The sequence below is a fragment of the Tamandua tetradactyla genome, chromosome 5, assembly GCF_023851605.1.
Source record: "Tamandua tetradactyla isolate mTamTet1 chromosome 5, mTamTet1.pri, whole genome shotgun sequence".
NCBI classification, from domain to species: Eukaryota; Metazoa; Chordata; class Mammalia; order Pilosa; family Myrmecophagidae; genus Tamandua; species Tamandua tetradactyla.
The window spans coordinates 37,492,089-37,516,170 of record NC_135331.1 but is presented as its reverse complement, the minus strand read 5'-3'; the positions used below and the strand labels follow the sequence as shown (position 1 = coordinate 37,516,170).

Genomic DNA, 24,082 nt, shown 5'->3' with positions numbered 1-24,082 from the left:
TATGGGTTGAGGGGCTGACCGTGGGTAGGCAGGTCTCGGGAGGGGCCGGGTGAGTTTGCGCTTGCAAGCAATAGTGGGTAGGGCTGCAACAGGCATGTGCGTTTGCACAGGGTTGGAGTGTAAGAGGGGTGCACGGGGAGGGGTGCTGGGGTGGGGTTCTTGGAGCGTGGTCTGGGGGCAGATGACGGGGTTCAAGTGCATGGGATGTGGAGGTAGTCACAGGTCACAGGGTGGGGTGGCTCACGTAAGGGTAGCACATTCTAGGAACATGGCTTGGCTTATTTCACTGTCTCCCTGCTGGTACACTCCTGATGGCTCTGGACCTCCATCTGGAAATGGATGCACTAGGCTGTTGGCACTAGCTGGCCAGTTTCCGGTTCTCTGTGTCTCAGTTCTGCTTTTTTATCCAGGTTCTCCCTATGTGGTATAGAAGACCCTCCAAGGTCACTTACACCCCAGTCTTTTTTTTGTCCTTTTCTAACTATTCTTTGGAGCAGAGTTGAAATCGACTTACCCTATTCCAGCATCTTCCCAGAACTTCTTCTGAATCTCTTTTTATACTTGTTTTAATGGTTGCTCCAGAGATTATAATATACATACTTACCTGTCATAGTCGGTTGTCTATTTATCTATTTATTTATTTATTTATATTTTCTTTACATGGGCAAGCACCGGGAATCAAACCCGGGTCTCTGGCATGGCAGCTGAGATCTCTGCCTGCTGAGCCACTGTGACCTGCCCTGTTGTCTATTTTTTGATATTTTATTAATTCAAGTAAAATATTAAAATCTTACCACCAATATGGGACCCTTTACCACCCCCACCTTGTATTTGTCTAATATATTATATCTACATACGTTAAAACTCCATCAGAAATGTTATAATGTTTTCTTTAAAATGCAAAACATATTTTTAAAGAACTCGAGGATAAGAATAGTTGATTTTATTTACCAAGACATTTCAACTTTCTGTTGCTATCCTCTCTTTCCTCATGATTTAGGTTTCCTTCAGTATCATTTTCCTCTATCTAAAACAATTCTTTTAGAGTAGGTCAGGTAGAAATGTATTCTCTTGGTTTTGTATTAGTTATCCACTGCTGCACAGATAGTCATCAAATTTTTGGTGACTTAAAACAGTACATATTTATCATCTCACTGTTTCTAGGGTTGGGAATCCAGGTGTGGATTTGCTTGGTCTCTTTCAGGTTCTTAAAGCCGCCATCAAGGTGCAGCGAGGGCTGGGGTCTCAATTGAATGCTTGACTGGAAAAAAATCCATTTCCAAGCTCATGTGATTACTGTCAGGATTTGTTTTCTTTTAACTTATTTACTGAAGAGGGCCTCAGTTTCTTGCTGGCTGTTGGCAAAAGGCTATACCCTCTTTTATTTGCCATGCAGGCCTCCTCGTGCTGCTGGTGTCATTAAAATGTGCAAGCCATGAAAACAATAGAGTCTGCTCGTAATACAAAAGTTACAGTCTTACAAAATAAAGTGTCAATGGCTGAGAGATTCCAAACAGAGTAGAGAGGTTATCCTGGAGGTTATTCTTATGCATTAAATAGATATCACCTGTTATTCAAGATGTAATGGAGAAGCTGGAGGGAACTGCCTGAAAATGTAGAGCTGTGTTCCAGTAGCCATGTTTCTTGAAGATGATTGTGTAATGATATAGCTTTCACAATGTGACTGTGTGATTGTGAATATCTTGTGTCTGATGCTCCTTTTATCTACCTTATCAACAGATGAGTAAAACAATAAAATATATATAACAACAAACAGATGAGTAAAAGATATGGAATAAAAATAAATAATAGAGGGAACAAATGCTAAAATAAACTTAGATTGAAATGCTAGTAATCAGGGAAATGGAGGGGTAAGGTTTATGGTATGTATGAATTTTTTTCTGTTGTTGTTTTATTTCTTTTTCTGAATTGATGCAAATGTTCTAAGAAATGATCATGATGATGAATATGCAACTATGTGATGATATTGTGAATTACTGATTATATATGTAGAACGGAATGATCATATGTTAAGAATGTTTGTGTTTCTTTCTTGTCATATTTTTCTTTAATTTAAAAATTAATAAAAAAATTTTTTTTAAAAAGTTGTAGTCTTAGACTGCATAATCATAGAACTGACATCCATTACATTTCCCATATTCTCTTGGTTACAGGTAAATTTCAGGTACTACCCAGAATTAGGGGAGTGAAACACAAGGTGTGAACTGCAGGCAGAGATAATTGAGATCTGTTTTAGAGTCTGTCTGTCATAATTTCCCTTTGTCTGAGAATGTCTTTATTCTATATAATTTCTGAAGGATATTTTCACTAGATATTAAATTCTGTTAGTTCTTTTCCCCCAATGCTTTAAATTTTTTTCTGCTTCCTTCTGGTGTGCGTGGTTTCTGATGAAAATCTACAATTATTCAAATTGTTATTTCCCCTATACATAATGCATCTTTTTTTTCCTAGTTCCTTCCAAGATTTTTTTATCTTTAGTTTTCTGCAGTTTGAATATTGTGTATCTGATCATGGGTTTCTTTGGTTTTATTCTATATGGGGTTCAATCTGCTTCACAAATCTGTAGGTTTATAGATGGCATCACATTTGGAAAATTTTCAGCCATTATTCTTTCAAATATTTTTTTGACTCTGCATTCTTTCTCCTCTCCTTATGGATCTCTGAAGACATGAATGTTAGGCATTTTGGCATTTGTTCTACCGGAATCCAATATACCAGAAACAGAATGGCTTTTAAAATGGGGAATTTAATAAGTTGCTAGTATTCAGTTCTAAGGCTGAGAAAATGTCCCAATTAAAACAAGTTTATAGAAAAGTCCAATCTAAAGCATCCAGGGAAAGATGCCTTAGTTCAAGAAGGCTGATGAAGTTCAGGGTTTCTCTCTCAAGTGGAAAGTCACATGGCGAACACGGTCAGGGTTTCTCTCTTGGCTGGAAGGGCACATGGTGAACATGGCATCATCTGCTACCTTCCTCTCCAGCTCCCTGGGAGGTATTTTCCTTCTTCATCTCCAAAACTCACTGGCTGGTAGACTCTCTGCTTCATGGTGCTCTCTCCCAATCTCCAGCTTTCTCAAAAATATTTCCTGTTTTATAGGATTCCAGTAAATAATCAAGACCCATGCAAATGGTGGAGACATGTCTCCACCTAATTCAGCTTATTAGCCACTCTTGATTGAGACACATCTTCAGGGAGATGATCTAATTACAGATTCAAACATACAATACTAAATAGGGATTAGAGGAAACGGCTGGATTTATAAAATGGAATTAGGATTAAAACATGGCTTTCATAGGGTACTACATCCTTTCAAGCCAGCACAGCATTGAACTACAATTCCCTGAGATTTGTTCATTTTAAAAAATCTTTTTTCTCTCTGTTATTGAGATTAGATAACCCCTATTGATCTATTTTCAAGTTTGTTGGCTTTCTTGAGTCATTTCCATTCTGCTATTGAGCCCATCCAATTAGATTTTTATTACAGGTATTATATTTTTGGTTCTAAAAATTCTGTTTGATTCTTCTTTAGGTTTTTCTATTTCTTTGTTGAGGTCTTCCATCGTTCCATTATTTCAAGAGTCTTTGCCCTTACTTGTAGCGTTTTTTTTAAATAGTTGCTTTCAAGTCTTTGTCAGATAATTCCAACATATATGTCATTTTAGCATTGGCGTATGGTATTTGCCTTTTCCCATGTGACTCGAGATTTTGTGAAAATTTTAGGATTATATTCTGAACATATTATGGCATGATGCTCTGGGTCTTGTTTAAATCCCATGATTGATGTTGATATTTTTGTTTTGACTAATAGTTGATAATCTTGTTTTAGCAGGCAGTTGACTTGGATAGGGTTCAGGAGACAAGTTCTGATAAGCTTTTTTCTTTTTATGCTGTATGGTGAGGGTCACATTTCATTCTTTTTCTATATCTCTCTCCCATTATTTCAGCACCATTTGTTGAATTTTTTTTTTTTTTTTTGGAAGTGCATAGGTCGGGAATTGAACCTGGGTCTCCCACATGGCAGGTGAGAATTCTTCCACTGAACTATCCTTGCGCCCCTTCTGATAAGCTTTTGATGAGAACGGATGCCAAGGTCACCTTAGGACTACTGTTGTATAGATGGGGATTGTTTTGTAAATGGGAGATTCCCTTATGTGTGACATTGCCTGTTTTTTTCCCCTTCAGTGTTAATACTTTGAGGGTCAGGAAATAGGAAACAACCCCAGTAAGCATGAGATTCTGAGGGCTCAGTCTGCGGCTAACAGCACGAGTGGAACTGCAAGATAATGGAGGCTGATACCAGTGCCAGCCAATACTTCTTCCCTTTACAGAGTGCTGAATGACAAGCAGCTCCAAGTAGGCAGTTGCATTCAGAGGATAAATGTGTCCCTGGACAGAGAAATTTCTTGAGTGATATTTACCAGTGTCTCTGTGAGGGGCCTCAGCACCCAAGGGAGCATTTCGAGCCTTCGCATGTTAACCTGTTCATTGAATCTGCAGGGTAGTGAAAGGACTAAAATCTGCTTCCCTGTTCTCTAGCAGGATGGAAGCCCTGGTGATTTGTTTAGATGCTGAGAAATTTCCTGTTTGGAGTGGACCTTGTTCACCCTAAGTCCATATCTCATTGCTCTGAGCCTGTTCCCTCAACAGGAAATCCATGCTTGACAGAGTGCTTCCTTCCCCAGCATCTGAGAGACTTGAGTGTCTGTGAGTCTGTCATCTGCCTGTAGTTCCCTGTCTCACTCCACTCTTCTGTGTTAATCCTTAGTAAGCAGGAAACTTTAAAAGAATCTGTCTTGTGGGCTGAAAGTTATCTGTGCATGAGATCTCACTCAACATTCTGACAAAGTCTGAATGTGATCATGACACCAAAAGAATTTAAGGACTCTCACATTCTTCTTTGCTGAGTCTGAAATATTTTCCCTGAGTAGCTGGTGAGGTAATGCGCAGGAGGAGGAGGCCACAACCGGGCAGCTCTTCCTCATAAATGTTTGCTCTTGTCACGGCTGTCTGGATCTCACTAGGGCACATCCATGGCTTTTTCATTTAATAAACCTTTTGTTAGTTTAATCATGCTGATGAATCAAAGCACTCTTGGGTATTTATGTTTATTTAAAATCCATTGTGAGATAGTCAATTATAGTCTATCATAGGGGAAATATGAGTTTATTAATTCAAAATTGTAACTTCCTTATGGTGAACTTGGAATTTGGGATCCAATCAGCAATGTTTCTCAAGCCTATATTTCATATAATAACAACTCTGCCTGGCACTGCAGCCATTGGTATGCATGCTTTTCTCCTCTGTCTGGAAAATACCTTTTTAGGCTGTATATCCCCGGTTCCTAGCATAATGCCTGGCACATTGTAGGTGTCTACTTACTGTTTCTGGAATGGAGTGGAATGGAATGAGTGCTGGAAAGATTGCCACATAGCCATATTCACTTTAACTGTACTCTGGGAATAGAGCCTAGCCCAGCCCATCATAGATACAGCAATAATTTTATTCTTTCAGTAAGTGTTTTTTCTTGGGGGGCTGTGTGGTCCAGGAATCATACCTGGGTCTCCCACATGGAAGGCAAGCATTCTACTACTGAACCACCCATGTACCCAGTAAACATTGTTTGAGTACCTAATTTATGCTGGACATTTGCCAGACAGTGGGAATACAGTAATTAATCAGACAGAGCTCCCACCTTTATGGAGTTCACAGCTGAGTTGGGGAAACAAGGCTATAAACAAGAAATTAGACTTTATCTTAAGAACCACTGTTCAAAAGCGTATGCCAAAGAATACAAGGGTGGCTCAACATAAGAAAATAAATCAATACAATATGCCAATTAATAAAATGAAGGGAAAAAACCCACATGATCACCTCAATTGACGCAGAAAAAGCAGTTGACAAAATTCAAGATCCTTTCTTGATTAAAAAATAAAAAACACTGAGAACAGTAGGAATAAAAGGGAATTTCTTCAACAAGATAATATTTTAAACCTGTAGGTAAAGCCATATACAAAGTCAAAGAGCTTTTCTCCTAAGATTAGGAATAAGACAAGAATGCCTGCTTTCACCACTGCTATACAGCAATGTGCTGGAAGTTCTAGGGAGAGCACTTAGAAATGAAAGAGAAATAAAGGGCATCCCAATTGGAAAGGGAAAAGTAAAACTATCCCTATTCACAGATGATGTGATTCTACACATAGACAGTCCCAAAGAATCAATAAGAAGGCCACTACAACACAATAATGAATTCAACAAAGTTGCAGATACAAGAACTCACAAGAAATCACACAAAAAATGAGTTGTGTTTCTATATACCAACAATGAGCAATCCAAAAGCAAGATCAATTCCATTTATACTAGCATCGAAAAGAATAAATACCTAGGAATAAATTTAACCTAAGAGATGAAAGATTAACTGGAACTGCAAAAAAATTTCTGAGAGAAATTGAAGAAGACCTCGATAAATAGAAAGACATCCCAAATTCTTAATATTATTAAGATCTACGGATTCAGTGCAATCCCTATAAAAATTTCAACGTTTTACGCAGAAATGGAAAAGCTAATCCTCAAATTCAGATGGAATTACAAAGGACCCCAAATAACCAAATCAACATTGAAACAGAACAAAGTTGAAGGATTCACACATCCCAATTTCAACTTGGTACAAAATTCAGATGGAATTACAAAGGACCCCAAATAACCAAATCAACATTGAAACAGAACAAAGTTGAAGGATTCACACATCCCAATTTCAACTTGGTACAAAGTGACAGTAATCACAACGTGTTACTAATATAAGGATAGACATATAGTGCAATGGAATAGAAGGGAGTTTATCATGCCTTGACCTGCCCTACACGTAATGATGAAAGGAGTTCTTAAGACTGAAAGGAAAAGACACAAGGCAGTGGATCAAAGCAGTATAATTAAACACCTCTAGGATAGGTAAGCATATGGATAATTATAAATTCCAGTACAATTGTACTGTATTTTGTGGTATGTAACTCCACTTAGTACTTCTTACAGGTTCAAAATAAAAATGCATAGGGCGGGCCACAGTGGCTCAGCAGGCAAGAACGCTTGCCTGCCATGCCAGAGGACCCGGGTTTGATTCCCGGTGCCTGCCCATGTAAAAAAAAATGCATGGAAAGTAATGATAAATCTGTAGTTTGGGCATACAATGTATAAAGATAGAATTTGTAGTAAGTACAACAAAAATTTAGGGGGATGAAAGGGTGTATTAGTTAGGGTTCTCTAGAGAAACAGAATCAACAGGGAACACTCGCAAATATAAAATTTATAAAAGTGTCTCACATGACTGCAGGAACACAGAGTCCAAAATCTGCAGAGTAGGCTGTGAAGCCGATGATTCCGATGGAGGGTCTGGACCAACTCCACAGGAGAGGCTCACCAGCCAAAACAGGAAGAGCCTGTCTCCTCTGAATCCTCCTTATAAGGCTTTCAGGGATTAGATTAAGCATCACTCATTGCAGAAGACACGCCCCTTTGGCTGATTACAAATGGAATCAGCTGTGGATGCAGCTGATATGATCATGATTTAATTCTATGAAATGTCCTCATCGCAACAGACAAGCCAGCACTTGCCCAACCACCACTTGGTCAAGTTGACACATGAACCTGACCATGACAAAGAGTATAGGAACAGTGTTTGTGTATGCTACTAAGGTTAAGTTGGTATCAAGTAAAATGTGATTGTTATAGATTTAGGAAGTTAAATTTAAGTCCCATAGTAACCATCTAAAAATATATACATATGGAAATGAAAAGAGTATATTACAAAAAATCAAATAAATATGAAGGTAAGTATTAGCAGAAAAAATGAGAGAGGAAAAAAATGTAAAAAATACAAAAATCAAATAGAAGATCAATAAGGAAACAGAATACTTGAATGATGCATAAGCCAACTAGACCTAAAAGACATTTATAGACTACTTCACCCACAGCGGCAGAATACACATTCTAGCTCATGGGTCATCCTCCAGCATAGACCATATATTAGGTCACAAAACAGGTCTCAATAATTTCAAAAGTATTGAACCATATAATGTATCTTCTCTGACCACAATGGAATGAAAGTAGAGAGCTGCCTTTGGGATAGAGCAAAGGCAGTCCTGAGAGGGAATTTATAGCTCTAAATGCTTGCTTTAAAAAAGAGGAAACAAATAAGAGACCTAATCTCACATCTGGAGGATCTAAAAAATGAAGAACAAACTAAATCCAGAGCAAACAGAGAGAAGGAAACAACAAAGATCAAAACAGATATAAATGAAATAGAGAATTAAATTAAGCCACAAGTCGTTTCTTAGAAAAGATTGATAAAATTGACAAACCTTAGTAGACTGACAAAGAAAAAAAAGGGGATATAAATAACTAAAATAAAAAATGAAAGGGGGTGCATTACCACCAACCCCCTAGAAATTAAAAGAATTGTAAGAAGATACTCTGAACAACTGTATGCCAACAAATTATATAACCTGGGTGAAATGAACAAATTCCCAGAAACACAGAAACTTCCTAAACCATCTCAAGATGAAATAGAAGATATCAAAAGACCAATTACTAGTGAAGAGAAGGAATCAGTAATAAATAACCTCCTAACTCAGAATAGCCCAGGATCAAAAGCTTTCACTGGTGAATTTTACCAAACATTCCAAAAAGAGCTAATACCAATCCTGGTCACATTTCTTTTCCAAAATATTGAAGAGGGGCCACTTCCTAACTCAGTCTGTATAGCCAATATCACCCTAATGTCAAAGCCAGATAAAGATACCACAGGAATAGAAAATTACAGACCAATCTCCCTTATGGCTATACTTGCAAAAATCCTCAACAAAATATTAACTAAATCTAACGTTACATTAGAATTATACACCATGATCAAGTAGGATTTTCCCAAGTATGCATGATGGTTTTACATAAAATCAATTAATGTAATAAGCCACATTAATAGAACAAAGGAAAAAGTATCACATGATCATCTCAGTTGACACAGAAAAGCCATATGACTTAATCCAAATGGCAAAAAAGGTGGAAAAAATTGAACGGGAACTCAGGGAGATGATAGAAAAAACAAAGCATGCAAATATAAGAATCATTGGTGTCCCAGAAGGAGAAGAGAGAAGTAAAGAGCTAGGAAGAATAGTTGTGGATATAATGGGGGAAAACTTCCCAACCCTCATAAGGGGCATAAATATACAAGTCAAAAAAGCCCAACGAACTCCAAACATAATAAATCCAAATAGGCCTTCCCCAAGGCACATACTAATCAGTCTGTCAAATGTTGAAGAGAAGCAGAAAATCCTGAATGCAACAAGAGAAATAAAAATCTACTACATACAAGGGAAACCAAATAAGACTGAGTCCAGACAACTCAACTAGCACCCTGGAGGTGAGAAGTCAGTGGTGTGATATATTCAAGATCCTGAAACAGAAAGGCTTCCGACCAAGAATTCTATACCCAGCCAAACTGTCCTTCAAAATTCAGGGAGAGATTAAAGTTTTCATGGACAAGAAAGTCCTGAAAGAATTTGTCAACAAGAGACCAGTCCTACAAGAAATACTAAAAGGAATTTTGGCAGCTGAAAAAAAAAGACAGGAGAGGGAAGTCTGGAGGAGGGCACAGAATTGAATAGTATCACTAAGGGTAATTTAAAGAATACAAAGAGAAAAAGGAAAAAGAATATACAGATTTGACAACTAAAATAGAAAAGATAAGTTGGTGGAATCAAGAAATGCCTTTTCAGTAATAACTTTGAATGTTAATGGACTAAATTCACCAATTAAAAGATACAGATTAGCAGAATGGTTTAAGAAACATAACCCAGCTATATGCTGCTTTAAAGAAACTCATCTTAGACACAAGGATACAAATAGATTGAAAGTGGAAAGAGGGAAAAAGATTTCCCATGCAAGTTGTAACCAAAGGAAAGCAGGAATAGCTATACTAATATCAGACAAAATAGACTTTAAATGTAAAGACATGATAAGAGACAAAGAAGGACACTATATACTAATTAAAGGGTCAGTTCACCAAGAAGATATAACATTCATAAATGTTTATGCTCCTAATCAAGGAGTACCAAAGTACATGAGACAGACATTGGCAAAACTGAAGGGAACCATAGATGTTTCAACAGTAATATTAGAAGACTTCAACACATCACTCTCCTCTATAGATAGAACAACCAGAGAGAAGATCAACAAGGAAACAGAGAAGTTAAATAACTTGATAAATGAATTAGACCTAACAGACACATATGGGTCATTGCACCCCAAAGCACAAGGATATACATTCTTCTCTAGTGCTCATGGAACGTTCTCCAGGATAGATCATATGATGGAGCACAAAACAGGTCTTTATAAATTTAAAAACATTGTAATTATTCAAAGCACTTTCTCTGATCACAGTGGGATGAAGCTGGATCTCAGTAACCACAAAAGAACAAGAACATTAACAAATATATGGGAATAAAATAACACACTCTTAAACAACCAGTGGGTCAAAGAAGAAATTGCTAGAGAAATCAGTAGCTATCTGGAGATGAATGAAAATGAGAATACAACTTATCAGAACTTATGGGATACAACAAATGGTGTTCTGAGAGGGAAATTTATTGCCCTAAATGTCTGTATTAAAAACAAGAAAGAACAAAAATCCAGGACTGAAGCAGCACACCTGAAGGAACTTGAGAGAGAATAGCAAACTAACCACAAAGCAAATAGAAGAAGAGAAATCACAAAGATTAAAGCAGAGTTCAATGAATGGGAGAACAAAAGAACAATAGAAAGAATCAGTAAAACCAAAGTTAGTTATTTGAAAAAATCAATAAAATTGATGGGCCACTAGGAAGATTGACAAAGAAAAAAAGAGAGGATGTAAATAAACAAAATCAGAAATGAGAAGGGGTGTGTTACCACAGACCCTGAAGAAATAAAAAATCATAAGAGGATACTATGAACAACTAGACACCAACAGACAACTTAATGAAATACACAAATACTGGAGACACACAAACAAGCTACTCTAACTCAGGAAGAAATAGAAGCTCTTAACAAACCAATCATAAATAAAGAGATTCAATCAATCATCAGAAATCTTCCTACAAAGAAAAACCCAGGGCCAGATGTCTTTACAAGGGAATTTTAATCAGCCATTCCAGAAAAAACTAACACCAGTCCTGCTCAAACTTTTCCAAAAAATTCAGGAAAAAGGAACTCTACCTAACTTATTTTATGAAGCTAATATCATTTTAATACCAAAACTGGGAAAAGATGCTATAAGAAAGGAAAACTACAAGCCAACGTCCCTAATGAATGTAGGTGCAAAAAGTCTCAATAAAATTTTAGCAAATCAAATCCAACAGCACATTAAAATAATTATACACCATGACCAAGTTGGATTTATCCAAGAATGCAAGGATGGCTCAACACAAGAAAATCAATTAATATAATACAGCACATTAACAAATCAAAAGGGAAAAATCACGTGATCATCTCGATTGGTGCTGAAAAAGCATTCAACAAAATTCAGCATCCTTTTCTGATGCTGGATTTTCATCCTTTATCGTTTGGATAAAAACACTCCAAACGATAGCAATCAAAGGTAGCTACCTCAATATGATAAAGGGAGTATATGAAAAACCAGTAGCCAGCTTTGTACTCAATGGAGAGAGACTGAAAGCTTCCCCCTAATATCAGGTACACGACAAGGATGTCCACTGTCACCACTGTTATTCAATATTGTGCTAGAAGTTCTAGCTAGAGCAATCAGGCAGAACAAAGAAATAAAAGGCATCCAAATTGGAAAGGAAGAACTAAAACTCTCATTATTTGCAGATGATATGATACTGTACTTCGAAGATCCTGAGAAATTGACAGCAAAGTTACTTGAGCTAATAAAGAAATTCAGCAAAGTAGCAGGATATGAAGTTAATGTGCAAAAATCAGCAACATTTCTATATACAAGCAATGACCTAGCTGAGGAGTCAGTTAAGGAAAAAAATTCCATTCAAAATAGCAACTAAAAGAATCAGATACTTAGGAATAAACTTAACTAGGGACATAAAGGACTTGTACACAGAGAACTATATAACGTTGCTAAAAGAAATCAACAGAGACCTAAATACATGAAAATACATTCCCTACTCATGGATAGGAAGGCTGAATATAGTTAAGATGTCAGTTCTCCCTAAATTGATCTACAGATTCAACACAGTACCAATCAAATTTCCAACAACCTACTTTGAAGATTTGGAAAAGCTAACTACCAAATTCATCTGGAAGGGAAAGAGATCCCTAATACCTAAAAACATCCCAAAAAAGAAGAATGAAGTGGGAGATTAGCACTACCTGACTTTAAAACCTATTCTAAAACCACAGTGGTCAAAACAGCATGGTGCTGGCACAAAGACAGAAGCATTGACCAATTGAATTGAATCGAGAGTACAGAAATACATCACCGAATCTATGGTCAACTGATTTTTGACAAGGCCCCCAAATCCTCTGAACTGGGACAAAACAGTCTTTTCAATAATCAGGCATGGAAGAACTGGATATCAATAGCCAAGAAAATGAAAAAGGGAACCCTTTCTTACACCCTAGACAAAAATTAAGTCAAACACCTAAATATAAGAACTAGCACCATAAAGCTTCTAGAAGAAAATGTAGGGAAACATCTTCAAGACCTAGTAATAGGAGGTAACTTCCTAAACTTTGCATCCTAGGCACAAGCAACAAAAGAAAAGATAGATAAATGGGAACTCCTCAAAATCAAATGCTTCTGCAATTCAAAAGACTGTCAAAAGGTGAAGAGTCACCAACTCAAAGGGAGAAAATATTTAGAAATCACATATCAGACAAAGGTTTGATTTCCTGTATATACAAATAAATCATATGACTCAGCAAAAAAGAACAAACAACACTGTTATAAAATGGACTAAAGATATGAACAGGCATTTTTCTGAATAGCGAATACAGATGGCTCAAAAGCACATGAAGAGATGCTCATTTTCATTGGCTATAGGGGAAATGGATATCAATACTACAATGAGATACTACCTCACATCTCTAAGAATGGCTGCTATTAAATTAATAGAAAACTATAAATGTTGGAGAGGTTGTGGAGAAATTGGGACACTTATGCACTGCTGGTGGAAATGTATAATGGTGCAGCCACTGTGGAAGATTGTTTGGCAGTTCCTTAGGAAACTAAATATCGACTTGCCCTATGATCCAGCAGTAGCATTATTTGGTATGTCCCCAGAAGAGCTGAAAGCAACCACACAAACACACATTTGCACACGGATGATCATAGCAGCATTATTCACAATTGCCAAAAGATGTAAACAAACCAAATGCCCATCAACAGATGAGTGAATCAACAAAGTGTGGTGTATACATACAATGGAATATTATGCCGCAGTAAGACCAAATGACATCCTGAAGCACAGGACAAGATGGATGAGCCTTGAGGACATAATACTGAGTGAAGTTAGCCAGAAACAAAAGGATAGATACTGTATGAGTCCACTTTTTGGGGGGTTGGGGTGAGGGGGTACATGATCTGGAAGTAGAACCTGGGTCTCCCACATGCAAGGCCGGCATTCTAACCACTGAACTACCTGTGCACCGTGCATTTTTATGATCAGCATAAAGGTATAATCAGAGCTTATAATACAGAAGATAGGGGACTTAGAGATACATAGAAGCTAGAGGTGGGTGAACTGTTAGCTAATGAGGTTGAACTCGAATGTAAGAGAATAGATAGGAGCAAAGGTGATTCTCTCGTGGGTCTAAAAATAATATTACCATATTGAAGATGAATAATATTGAAAGGGGTTGTATAGACCTATGTGTCCCAATGAGTAACACTAGAAGTACGAATAGAGATCTCTTAAGAATTACTTCAAAAATAGGATTCTTGTATAAAGAGTGTTTAAGTCCAGGGTACAGGGGAAAACTGCTATTGCGTGCTATGGGCCGTGTTCAAAAGGAAACCATCAGCACTACCACAGCAGTAGCAAAAGTAAATAATGGGGGAAGGGACAAGAGGTTTAGATTTCCTATTTGATGAGGGTGTGTTTATTGTTTTTCTTTCTCTTGGGAACAATGAAATGATCTAAAATTGAAAATGTTGATGGACTGTGGACTTTGGGCCCTCTCCATGATACCCAGTGAATACAGGTGGCTGAAGGATGCACTGAACAGAGAAGTAGCTTGGCAGATGATGGTGTATGCTTATGAACGAAAGTTATGCTGCTACAAAAAGGAACAATGTCATGAGGCATGCAATGATGTGAATGAACATGTGGGACATTTGGTGAGACTAAATAAGCCAGGAACAAAAAAACATCAATGGTATGGTCACCTTCAGAAAATGCTTATGTGAAAACAGGGGCCTAGATTATAAACTTTCGAGCAGACACATTAAATCCAGAATAGTGGTTATTATTTCTGGATTTTGAGAGGCTGTTTCATATATATATAACCTGATATTTAGAGATAAGAATGAAGCCAAACAGGTTGAGGTTAAAGTAACTCAAAACATAGGGATAAGGAGGACAGTGTCTATATTTTAGAACCATACATACTCTTTGAGACCAATGGAAGAAAGGTTTATTTGATCTAGTACTGAAATTTTCTGTAGTGTATAATCTAATTCAACCTATCTGTATAGCTCATTTGAACAACTGAAACACAGGAAGCACGGAATAAGAAAGAGGTCCTTTAATCCTGTTTAGATGATTGTAATGCCTGGAAACATCCTAGAATATATTAAACAGATAATCAGAAAGTATTGGCAAAGTCCCTTGAGGGAGGGGAGAAAGACTATGGAACTATTAAACCTTACCATCAGGAAATCCCCTGATACTGGGTCAAACCTTAGGGAAACCCAAATCAATAGACCATGCCCTCTATCATGAGACTTACTCTGTAAAACTTATGTATGTATCAGAAAAGCTTAGACTACCTATAGGCATGCCTCAGAGTTACTTCTGGAAGACCTCTTTTGTTGCTCAGATATGGCCTCAGTCTCTCTAAGCCCAGCACTGCAAGTGAAATTACTGCCCTCCCCCCTACGTGGAACATGACATCCAGGGGTGAAAGTCTCCCTGGCGATGTGGGAGATGCCTCTCAGGGATGAATCCAGACCTGGCACCATGAGATCAACAATTACATCCTGACCAAAAGAGGTAAAAGAAGTGTAATAATAAGTATCAGTGGCAGAGAGAGTTCAAGTAGAGCCCAGAGTCTGCTCTGGAGGTTGCTCTTATGCAAGCTTCAGTTAGACTTTGCTACCTGTCATAACTGCCAACCACCAGTCACAACCATTCCAGCCAATCCTACAGAACACCTAGGGCAATATAAAAGATTCCATAAGGGTTCCAGTCACTAGAGTAACTTTCCAGAAACCTACAACCTCCAGTTGTAGTCCCTAGTCCAGATAAGTCCTGAAACCTAGCCCAGCCTCTCCAGAACATCAGATATTCCTTCTCCCTATCCCATATTAGTGACAGACCCGTCCAATAGCAAAAACTTAGAATTTCCATAGCCCAAACAACCCCAAAGAGAGGGATGGAAAGATCAAAGGTGATGGTGGAAGTATCTGTAGAAGATAGGACTTAACAAGTGTATATGAATGTTGAATCATTGAACTGATATTTCTTTTAGTCTCCATTATTTTAGAGCAGCTAGAAGTAAAAACCTAAAATTGTGAAATTGTAACCCATGTCAAAGTCTGAAATATGTTCTACAACTAATTGTGGTACTGTGCTTCAAAATTTATAGCTTTTTTATATGTATGTTATTGTTCACAAAAAAAGAAGGAAAAATAAGTCAATTGTAATGATAAAAGTATTTAGGCCCTCTATTCTCCTATATTCTGGAGCAGCTAGAAGGAAAAATATGAAAGGATCATATGGTAGCCCATGACAAACTCTGGGATCTGTCCCAGAATTTGTTGAGTGCTTTGAAAACTGTTGCTTTTTTATTTTATTTTATTTTTTTGCTTTGTATATATATTATACCATACAATAAAAAAAAATTTTTTTAATGGAACTACCCAGTAGGGAGCTGGGGGTTTAGCTCTCATGACCTGAATCAGGATCCAGCACGTGATAATAATAATGATAATGATGCCCATCAAAAAAAAAAAAAAGTGCTTATCTAGAACCACTGGCCCCCATGAGTCTGCAGACTCCAAATTTAAGGAAAACTATCGAAAGATACGTCTAAAATGTTTTGGTTTCTTCAATCAAGCTTTTCATGGAAGGAATTTATCTTGCTTATGGTCATATTTTAAAGTAAAAGTATTGAAGAAAAGGATGTATTGAAAAGGATGTATATATTCACTCTACTCACTTATCTACTAAAGCTGTGGTTTTATTGGTTATGTTGTGGCAATTTTATTTATCTGTTTGTCTTACAAAAAGTTAGTTTTTCTCTAATTTTTTATAACATCTTAACACAATAATTTCTTTGGCATATGCCCATATGTTATTTCTCCAGCTTCTCCCAGCATTCATGGCACCATTTTATACATGTGAAACAAAAAGGTTATATGAGGGTAGGGTATAAAATAGAGAATATAATGAGGTTTGGGATTATTCAGAAAAATCCATTTTCTCACAATATAACAAGTAGTACTATTACTGAAAGAATTCCATTCACTGTTATCTAGAATGCTTATTTTAAAAACTGCCTACCTAGGGTGGGCCACAGTAGCTCAGCAGTTATAGTTCTCACCTGCCATGCTGGAGACTGGGTTCGATCCTGGTGCCTGCCCATGTGGGAAAAAAAAATCATAAAAACTGCCTACCTAATTAAGTGTGCTATATCTCAAGTTCTGAAAACTAGACTACTTTTGTAAGGTTAATTTTGGGGAAAAATGGAACAGACTGCCCCCAGGCTGGCTGTACCACACATTTTATATAAAAAAAAAAAGTTTTGTGTGTCAGTGTTTGATTCACAGTATCTATGTGATAAACTTCAGCATGGTGATACCATAAAAAAACAAACAAACAAAAAAAAAGGAATGAAGTTCTGGGGTACAAGGGCAGTTCAGTGGTAGAATTCTCTCCTGCCATGTGGGAGACCTAGGTTCAGTTCCTGGCCCGTGCACTTCTCCAAAAAAATCAAACAAAAATTCAACAAACGGTGCTGCAATGATGGGATACTCACGTGGAAAAAGAATGAAATGTGACACCTGCCATACAGCATACAAAAAATAAAAATAAAAATAATTTTAAAAATTAAAAAACTACAGAACTCAGAACTTCCTGGTACTGGCACAGGGAAAGACATATGGAACAAGGGAATTAAATTGAGGGTTCACAAATAAACCCTCACATCTATAGATAATTAATTTTTGTTAAGAATGCCAAGTCCACTCAATGGAGAAAGAATAGTCTGTTCTACAAATGGTGCTTGGAAAACTGGATATCCATATGTAAAAGAATGCTTCATATATATAAAAATTAAATCCAAATGGATCAAAGACCTTAATATAAGAACCAAAACCATAAAACTCCTAGAAGAAAACATAGGGAAGCATCTTCAGAACCTTATGTTAGACAATGGTTTCTTAGACTTTACACCCAAAGCGTGAACAACCAAAGAAAAAATAATAGATGAATGAAACTTCATCTAAATGAAAAACTTTTGTGCATCATAGGATTTCCTCATGAAGGTAAAAAGACAGCCTACAGTATGGGAGAAAACATTTGGAAACCATATATCTGATAAGGGTTTAATATTTAGAAAATAAAAAACCCCACAATTCTACAACAGAAAGACAAAACCCAGTTATAAAATAGGCAAAAGATTTGCATAGGTGTTTCTCCTAAGAAGATAAACAAATGCTAATAAGCACATGAAAAGATGCTGAGTATCATTAGCTGTTAAGAAATGCAGGTGAAACCACAGTGAGATACCATTTCATGCCCGCTGGAATGGCTACTATTTAAGGAAAAACAGAAAATAAGTGTTGGAAAAGAAAAAGATGTGGAGAAATAGGAACACTGATTTATTAATGGTGGGAGTATAAAATGGTATAGCTACTGTGGAAGACAGTTTGGTAGTTTCTCAGAAAGCTAAGTAGAGAATACCATATGACCTGTCAATCTTACATCTAGGTATATATCAAAAAGCATTGAAAACAGTGACTTCAGCAGATACTTCACACCAGTGTTCATAATAGCATTATTTAACAATAGCCAAAAGGTGGACGCAACCTACGTGTTCATCAATGGAAGAATGAATAAACAAATGTAGCATATATATATATAAATATACACACACAATGAAATATTATTCAGCTGGAAAAAGGAATGCAGTTCTAAGACATGACAACATCATGTTGAATGAAATAAGCCAGACACAGAAGAACAAACATCACTGAATTATATGTTTAAATTTGGATAAAATAGGGGCATTTTAGGTTGTATATATGATACTGGCATAGGTTTTTAAAAAATAACAAGACTATACATGTTATGTTATGTACAACATAAACAGTGAACCCTAATGTAATCTATGAGCTACAGTTAATGGTATAATATAATAATATTTCAATTGTAACAAGATACTACACTAATACAAAGTATTAGTAGGGAACTCTGTATTTTCTGTAGTACTTTTTTTTATTACTTTTCTGCAAACCTACAACTTCTCTAATAAAAATAGATAAAACAAAATGAAACATAACATAATCATATAACCCAGCAATTCCACTCCTAAGTTTATACCCTAAAGAATTCAAAATGAACTCAAACAAATATTTGTAAATACATGTTCATAGCAGCACTATTCACAATACTCAAAAAGTATTAAGATCCCAAATGTCAGTCCATGGAATAATGATAAATTGTGATTTATCCATGCAATGGAATACTATTCAGCCATAAAAAGAATGAAGTACTGATACGTTCTGCAGTGTGGATGGACCTCAAAAATGTTATGCAAAGTGACTAAAGCCGAGATAAAAAGGTCTCATATAATGTGATTCCATTTCTGTGGAATAACCAGAATAGTACATCTATAAAGTCAGAATACAATAATTGGTGGTTTCCAGGGACTGGAGATGGGGGGGGGGGGGGCGGTGAATGCAGACCAACTACTTAATGGGTATTGGGTCCCTTTTGGGGTGATGGAAATGTTTTGGAACCCAAGAGAGGTGGTAGCTGTACTATAGTGTGAAGGTACTAAATGCCACTGAGTTGTACACTTTAATAGTTAATTTTATGCTTTGTGAATTTCACCTAAGAATAAATCAGAAATAATTTTTTTAATTCAAAATTAATGAATTATTTAAAAATAACAGTGGCGGCACAGTGTCCTCAGGATCTCACTAAAGGTTTGCTGGGTGGCAGAATGGCATGAGACCTCAGAGCTGACTTCCTCAGCTCAGCATTCTTGTTCTCCGATTGATTTTTTCTGTCATTTCTTCCTGCAGGGCCTGTGCCAGCAGCGAGACAGAGAGTGAAGCTGGAGACGTCATGGACCAGCAGTTTGAAGAGATGAACAACAAACTCAACTCGGTTACTGACCCAACTGGCTTTCTGCGGATGGTCAGCCACAATAACCTCTTCAACAGGTGCGTGTAAGGATCTGTTTTCCAGGCTGCCTTCCAGAGTGCTCTGAACACAGCCACTGTGCTTTCCGCTGACGCTTCTTCCGGGTGGTTAAGATTCTGGCTTTGTGTGCTGTGTTTACACAGCGGGTGTCAGGCGTGCAGTATCCCTTCTCATCAGGGCTTTCTGCTTCTCAGCAGCTCCTTCAGTTTAAGTGAGAAAACAGTGACAGTCAGATTTGCTGGGATGTTCCTCATTTGTCTGGGTGAGAGGCCCAGGGAATGGTTGGTTGTGTCTTCACATAGCCTCAGAGCTGACTTCCCAGACAGAGTAGCTGCACATCCTTCTTTGCTGGATTCTGCAGGTGACTTATGGGCTGAGTACCTGGATTGACCTTACTAGCCTGAGATTCAAGGAGGTCGGGGAGAGTGGAGATGCAGCACTGCTGGAGAGAGTAATGGGTTCTAGGAACAACCTCATCCAGGCCCAGACACACCTCTGTCCCAAGGCCCCATTTCCCTATTACTTGGCCAAATAGGCCTTAATGCTTTTAAGAACGAGTTGAAGTTGAAATCGCCAAGCAAGCACACCCATTCTTATGAGGGATGTTATCAAGCTGGATCCAGAAAAACAGGGAGAGGTAGGTGTGGGTAGGAATGCTGACCATTGTCATTTAGTTGCCTGGCCTAACCTGGAAATTCCATTTTGGTAGAGCTCTCCAGAAGCACATCACAGACCATCTTAAGTCTCTGCCATAGCTCTGAGGTTCTGAGTAGGAGGCAGTTTCTCCTTGGCGGCCCTGCTGTGTGGGGTTTTGTGTGCTCTGACTGTTCATACTCTAGCGCCCTGATTTCCTCTCATTGTGCTACTGTCAGAGTGGCAAACATGTGCTTCCTTTCCCAGGGGTAAGCTGATTTGGAGAGAAGGCAAAGGCAGGGGATGTAGGAAGTGACAACTTGGTTGAAAGGAAGCTAAAATCTTAAGCATGTTCAACTCTAGTCATTTTGTTTTCCCCACCACGTTCCCAGAAATTACACGGGGCTTTTAGTTTCAGGTGAAGATGTGGCCAGGTGTGAAGAGGCCTGTGGAGCAGGTCTGGGCTCAAATCCTTGCTCTGCAGCTGCTCAGCCCGGGAGGTGGGTGATCCTCAACTGTGCCACACAATGCAAATTGCAGTGGTGAACTAGAGTGCAAAGAGGTTCCTCCTTGTCACTTCCTGGCTGTGCACCCTGGGTGGGTGATTTCACCAGTCAGCCTCAGTTTTCCCCATCTCCAAAATGGAGACAAGCTTCCTGCCTTGCAGGATTCCTTTAATGTGGAAATTAAAGGAGCTGATATATATATATTTCACCCTTCTGACCAGCTATGAGGCATATATATATGTGCTGACAGGCTATGTGATGCATAGAAGGCACTGTATATATGATGACTTTTGACTGTTTTGAGTCAAAGGGGAGGACAGTGCGAAACTTGAATTCTTAATGTGATGCAGGTGTGTAGACTTTGGAAGGAATGGACTTTGTATGTACCTGTGCGCAGGTGTTGACCACCTTGGAGAAGTAGCCTTGCCCCACACTTGCTTCACATGGTGTGAGTGCCACCAAAGGCAGGCCAGCAGCAGTCTTCCACTGATGTGCCCACAGATGTTTCCTCCATCACCAGCCCAGAGCCCCTTCCTTGGGACTTAGCCACTGTGGAAGGGAAAGGGTTAAAGGTTAAGGTATACCTGAGATCCTAGTTTATCATGATGTGGTATGAGTTTTTGATATGGAGTTGTTTGTTTGGGAGAAGGCTTTCTCCCTTCTGACCAGCTATGAGGCAGGTCCTGTGAGTACAATACAATGGTTTATTTTGGGGTACATTTAAACAGTGCAGTCTGTGCTCCCAGCCAGCACTGAGCACTGGACCCAGCCTGGCTCTGGGTGAATCATTGCAAGGTCCAGAACACAGGAGCCAGGACCTTGCTGCTTGTGACTCTGTGCCCAGCTGCCTCGGCGGCTGGCCTCAGGCCACCCTCGGGAAAGCTGAGGGGTTGGAAATGGTCTTTGCAGAGTCTTCCATTCCTCACCTTCTAGAGACCACCAAGGAGCAGGTTGGATGAGGGAAAGCGGCATGCATTCTTTCAACTTCAATTTGCCATCTATGTGTTCTCTGTGCCTTACCGGCAAACCCAGGAAGAGAGGGGCTCTAGCCTCCATATACAGGGGAGCAGAGTTTACCAAGGAAATCACAGAGGCAGACATGTCCTCATTGGTTAGAACGGCCAAGCCTCTGGTGAGCTCTGAGTCCAGCCTCACATTACAGACGAGGAACACACAGGCCAGGGAAAGGTGAGGACCTGCCCAGTCGGCCATGAGTGGGTGCCAGAGCTGGCAGTCGGATCACACCTCCTAACTGCCCTGCCCACCTGTGCAGACCTCAGATGGCGCCAAGGGAGCTGCCCTGCATTCCTGGGAGCAATACCTTTCCCCCTCTGCTCCTTCCATGGCCAATGATCTCAGCTGAGAGTGTGCAGATTTATTGCTGGACAGAGTCCCACAGAAGAGCCATTTCTGCACACTCCTGATAACTGGCTCAGCTTGCATGTGCTCTCCCTGGAGCCCATAGAAATGAAGTAGAAGAAGTCATGTACAGAGGGCTTGCAACGCCAGCTCCCTTTTCCAGGGCCCCTCCATTTTGATGGTTTATAGAGTTCTTGACCCTTTTGTTCTTGTGCAGTTTTCAGGGACCAACTTAGCTAAGAGGCTGCAGAGTTAATGAAAGTCAGGCAAGGCTTCACTTTAGAGTTTTCTGTCTTGTCACTTCAGGAATCAGTCTTTGTTCTGCCTTTGTTTCTTGAGGTCCCTGTTTTTCTTCTTGCTTGTGCGCTTAGGCAGAAAATACATTTGCATTTTGGGGCAGGTACCACTCATGAACCAAAAACAAGTACCCTTCCCTTGTTTAGCATCTTGACCCTGATTGGGCCCTGAGGCAGCATTGTATGGAAGTTGTCCTGAGAACTGGAAGGTCAGTGTGTGTGTGTGTGTGTGAGAGAAAGAGAGAGAGAGAGAGATTGAGACTGAACCTGGAGGTGGTCAGTAGATCATATTTGCTACAGAAAAGAAGAGGAAGAAAGAGGCTTTGACTGCATCCTGAGTTCCAGGTCCCTGAGCAATGCCCCAGCATTAAAGATGTGCCCATCCAGGATCAATGAGGACCACTATGCCAGAGAAATGTTTGATTTCTACTGCAGCATGCATCCCAGGTCTTTCATTTTCCACATCGTGGCCGTGTATGTATCAAGATGCATCTGTGGGAGGTGAAGCCCTCCTGTTGACTAGAGCCGAGACAGAAGTGCTGTTTCCTAGTCTAACAAGAGGTACCACACTTCCCTCATGTCTCCAAGACCTCCAGCTCATACCCCAGCCCCACTGCCAGTCTTTAAGAGAAAACTGGGGCAGGAGTTGGTGGCGGGGGGCGAACATCAAAATGAGGATCCCAGAGGGCCTGGTCAGGGACCCTCTGAGAGAATTTCTCACAAAAAGTGAGAGTCCTGCTAGAAGGGGAGAGAGGTATCTCTACCTGGTAGGATGGGCCTGTGCTCTGGCAGTGAGTACAAATGTAGGCCAGCTCCCCTGACATGGGCAGAGGGAGAAAGGACTAAGTAGAGGGGCCAGGAGAGAAGGGTTGGCCACAGACGACCTGCATGGATATGAGCATTTCCTGCTGGATGGGTCATAGGACCTTCAGCTATTTTCTGGTTCCCCACCCAGGGGGCTGCCTGTTTGGGCCAGGGACCTCAGCAACAGGTTATGGGGTATACAGCCAGAGTCAGGCTGAGAAGGCTCTGCGTGAGCCAGAGTTGGCTGCCCTATGTCGGTTGGTGCAGGGGGAGACCCCTGTACAGCTGAAAAGGACTCAGGTACATGCCTCTCAGGTGAATCACATGGAAGGGCATCAGCAGTGCTTGCCATCCTCCTTCCCCCTTTGCTATGAGCTGGAGGTCTTGGAGACCTGACAGTCCTCAACACCTGAGGGTTAGGCCTTGGCAGTGGGGAAGAAGGAGTGTCCCCAGAGCCAAACCTGCCCTCTGAATCCTGTGAGCTCAAGTCTAGCTTGCATTGGGGGTAGGAGAAGATGAGGTATAGATTGCATAGCAAGCTGACTATTCAGATCTGTCCAAGATTTCCTAAAGGCACAAGTCAGTAGGACATAGTAGAAAGCAGAGAGACTTGAGGCGGTTGAGACTGTTGCCTGTTTGTCCCAACACGGTCAGCCTTCTCAGTAGGTGGGAGGCCTGTGCAAGGATGGATTCCTCCCTGTACATATATCATGCCAGCCTCTGTTGGTTGTGTCGCTGGGATACCTTGTATACACTTCCCGGGCCGGCCTGCAGCATGCTGCAATAATGCTGTGAAAGTCATTGTTGACCCAGAGGTCCAGGCCTGGGCATTTCCTGTGGTCAGCTGTATGGTGGTAGGGAGAAACCTTGG

At 39.5% G+C, this 24,082-nt stretch overlaps 1 protein-coding gene across 3 annotated transcripts in view; it reads left to right on the top strand.

Annotated features, from left to right (window-relative positions):
- TTC28 (tetratricopeptide repeat domain 28) overlaps positions 1-24,082 on the top strand; it is an 896,291-nt gene that overhangs the window by 812,501 nt on the left and 59,708 nt on the right. For all 3 annotated transcript variants that reach the window (XM_077160720.1, XM_077160719.1, XM_077160721.1), the window contains one exon: positions 19,493-19,633. In XM_077160720.1, the coding sequence (XP_077016835.1) occupies positions 19,493-19,633 (141 nt within the window). The remainder of the gene's footprint in view (positions 1-19,492; positions 19,634-24,082) is intronic.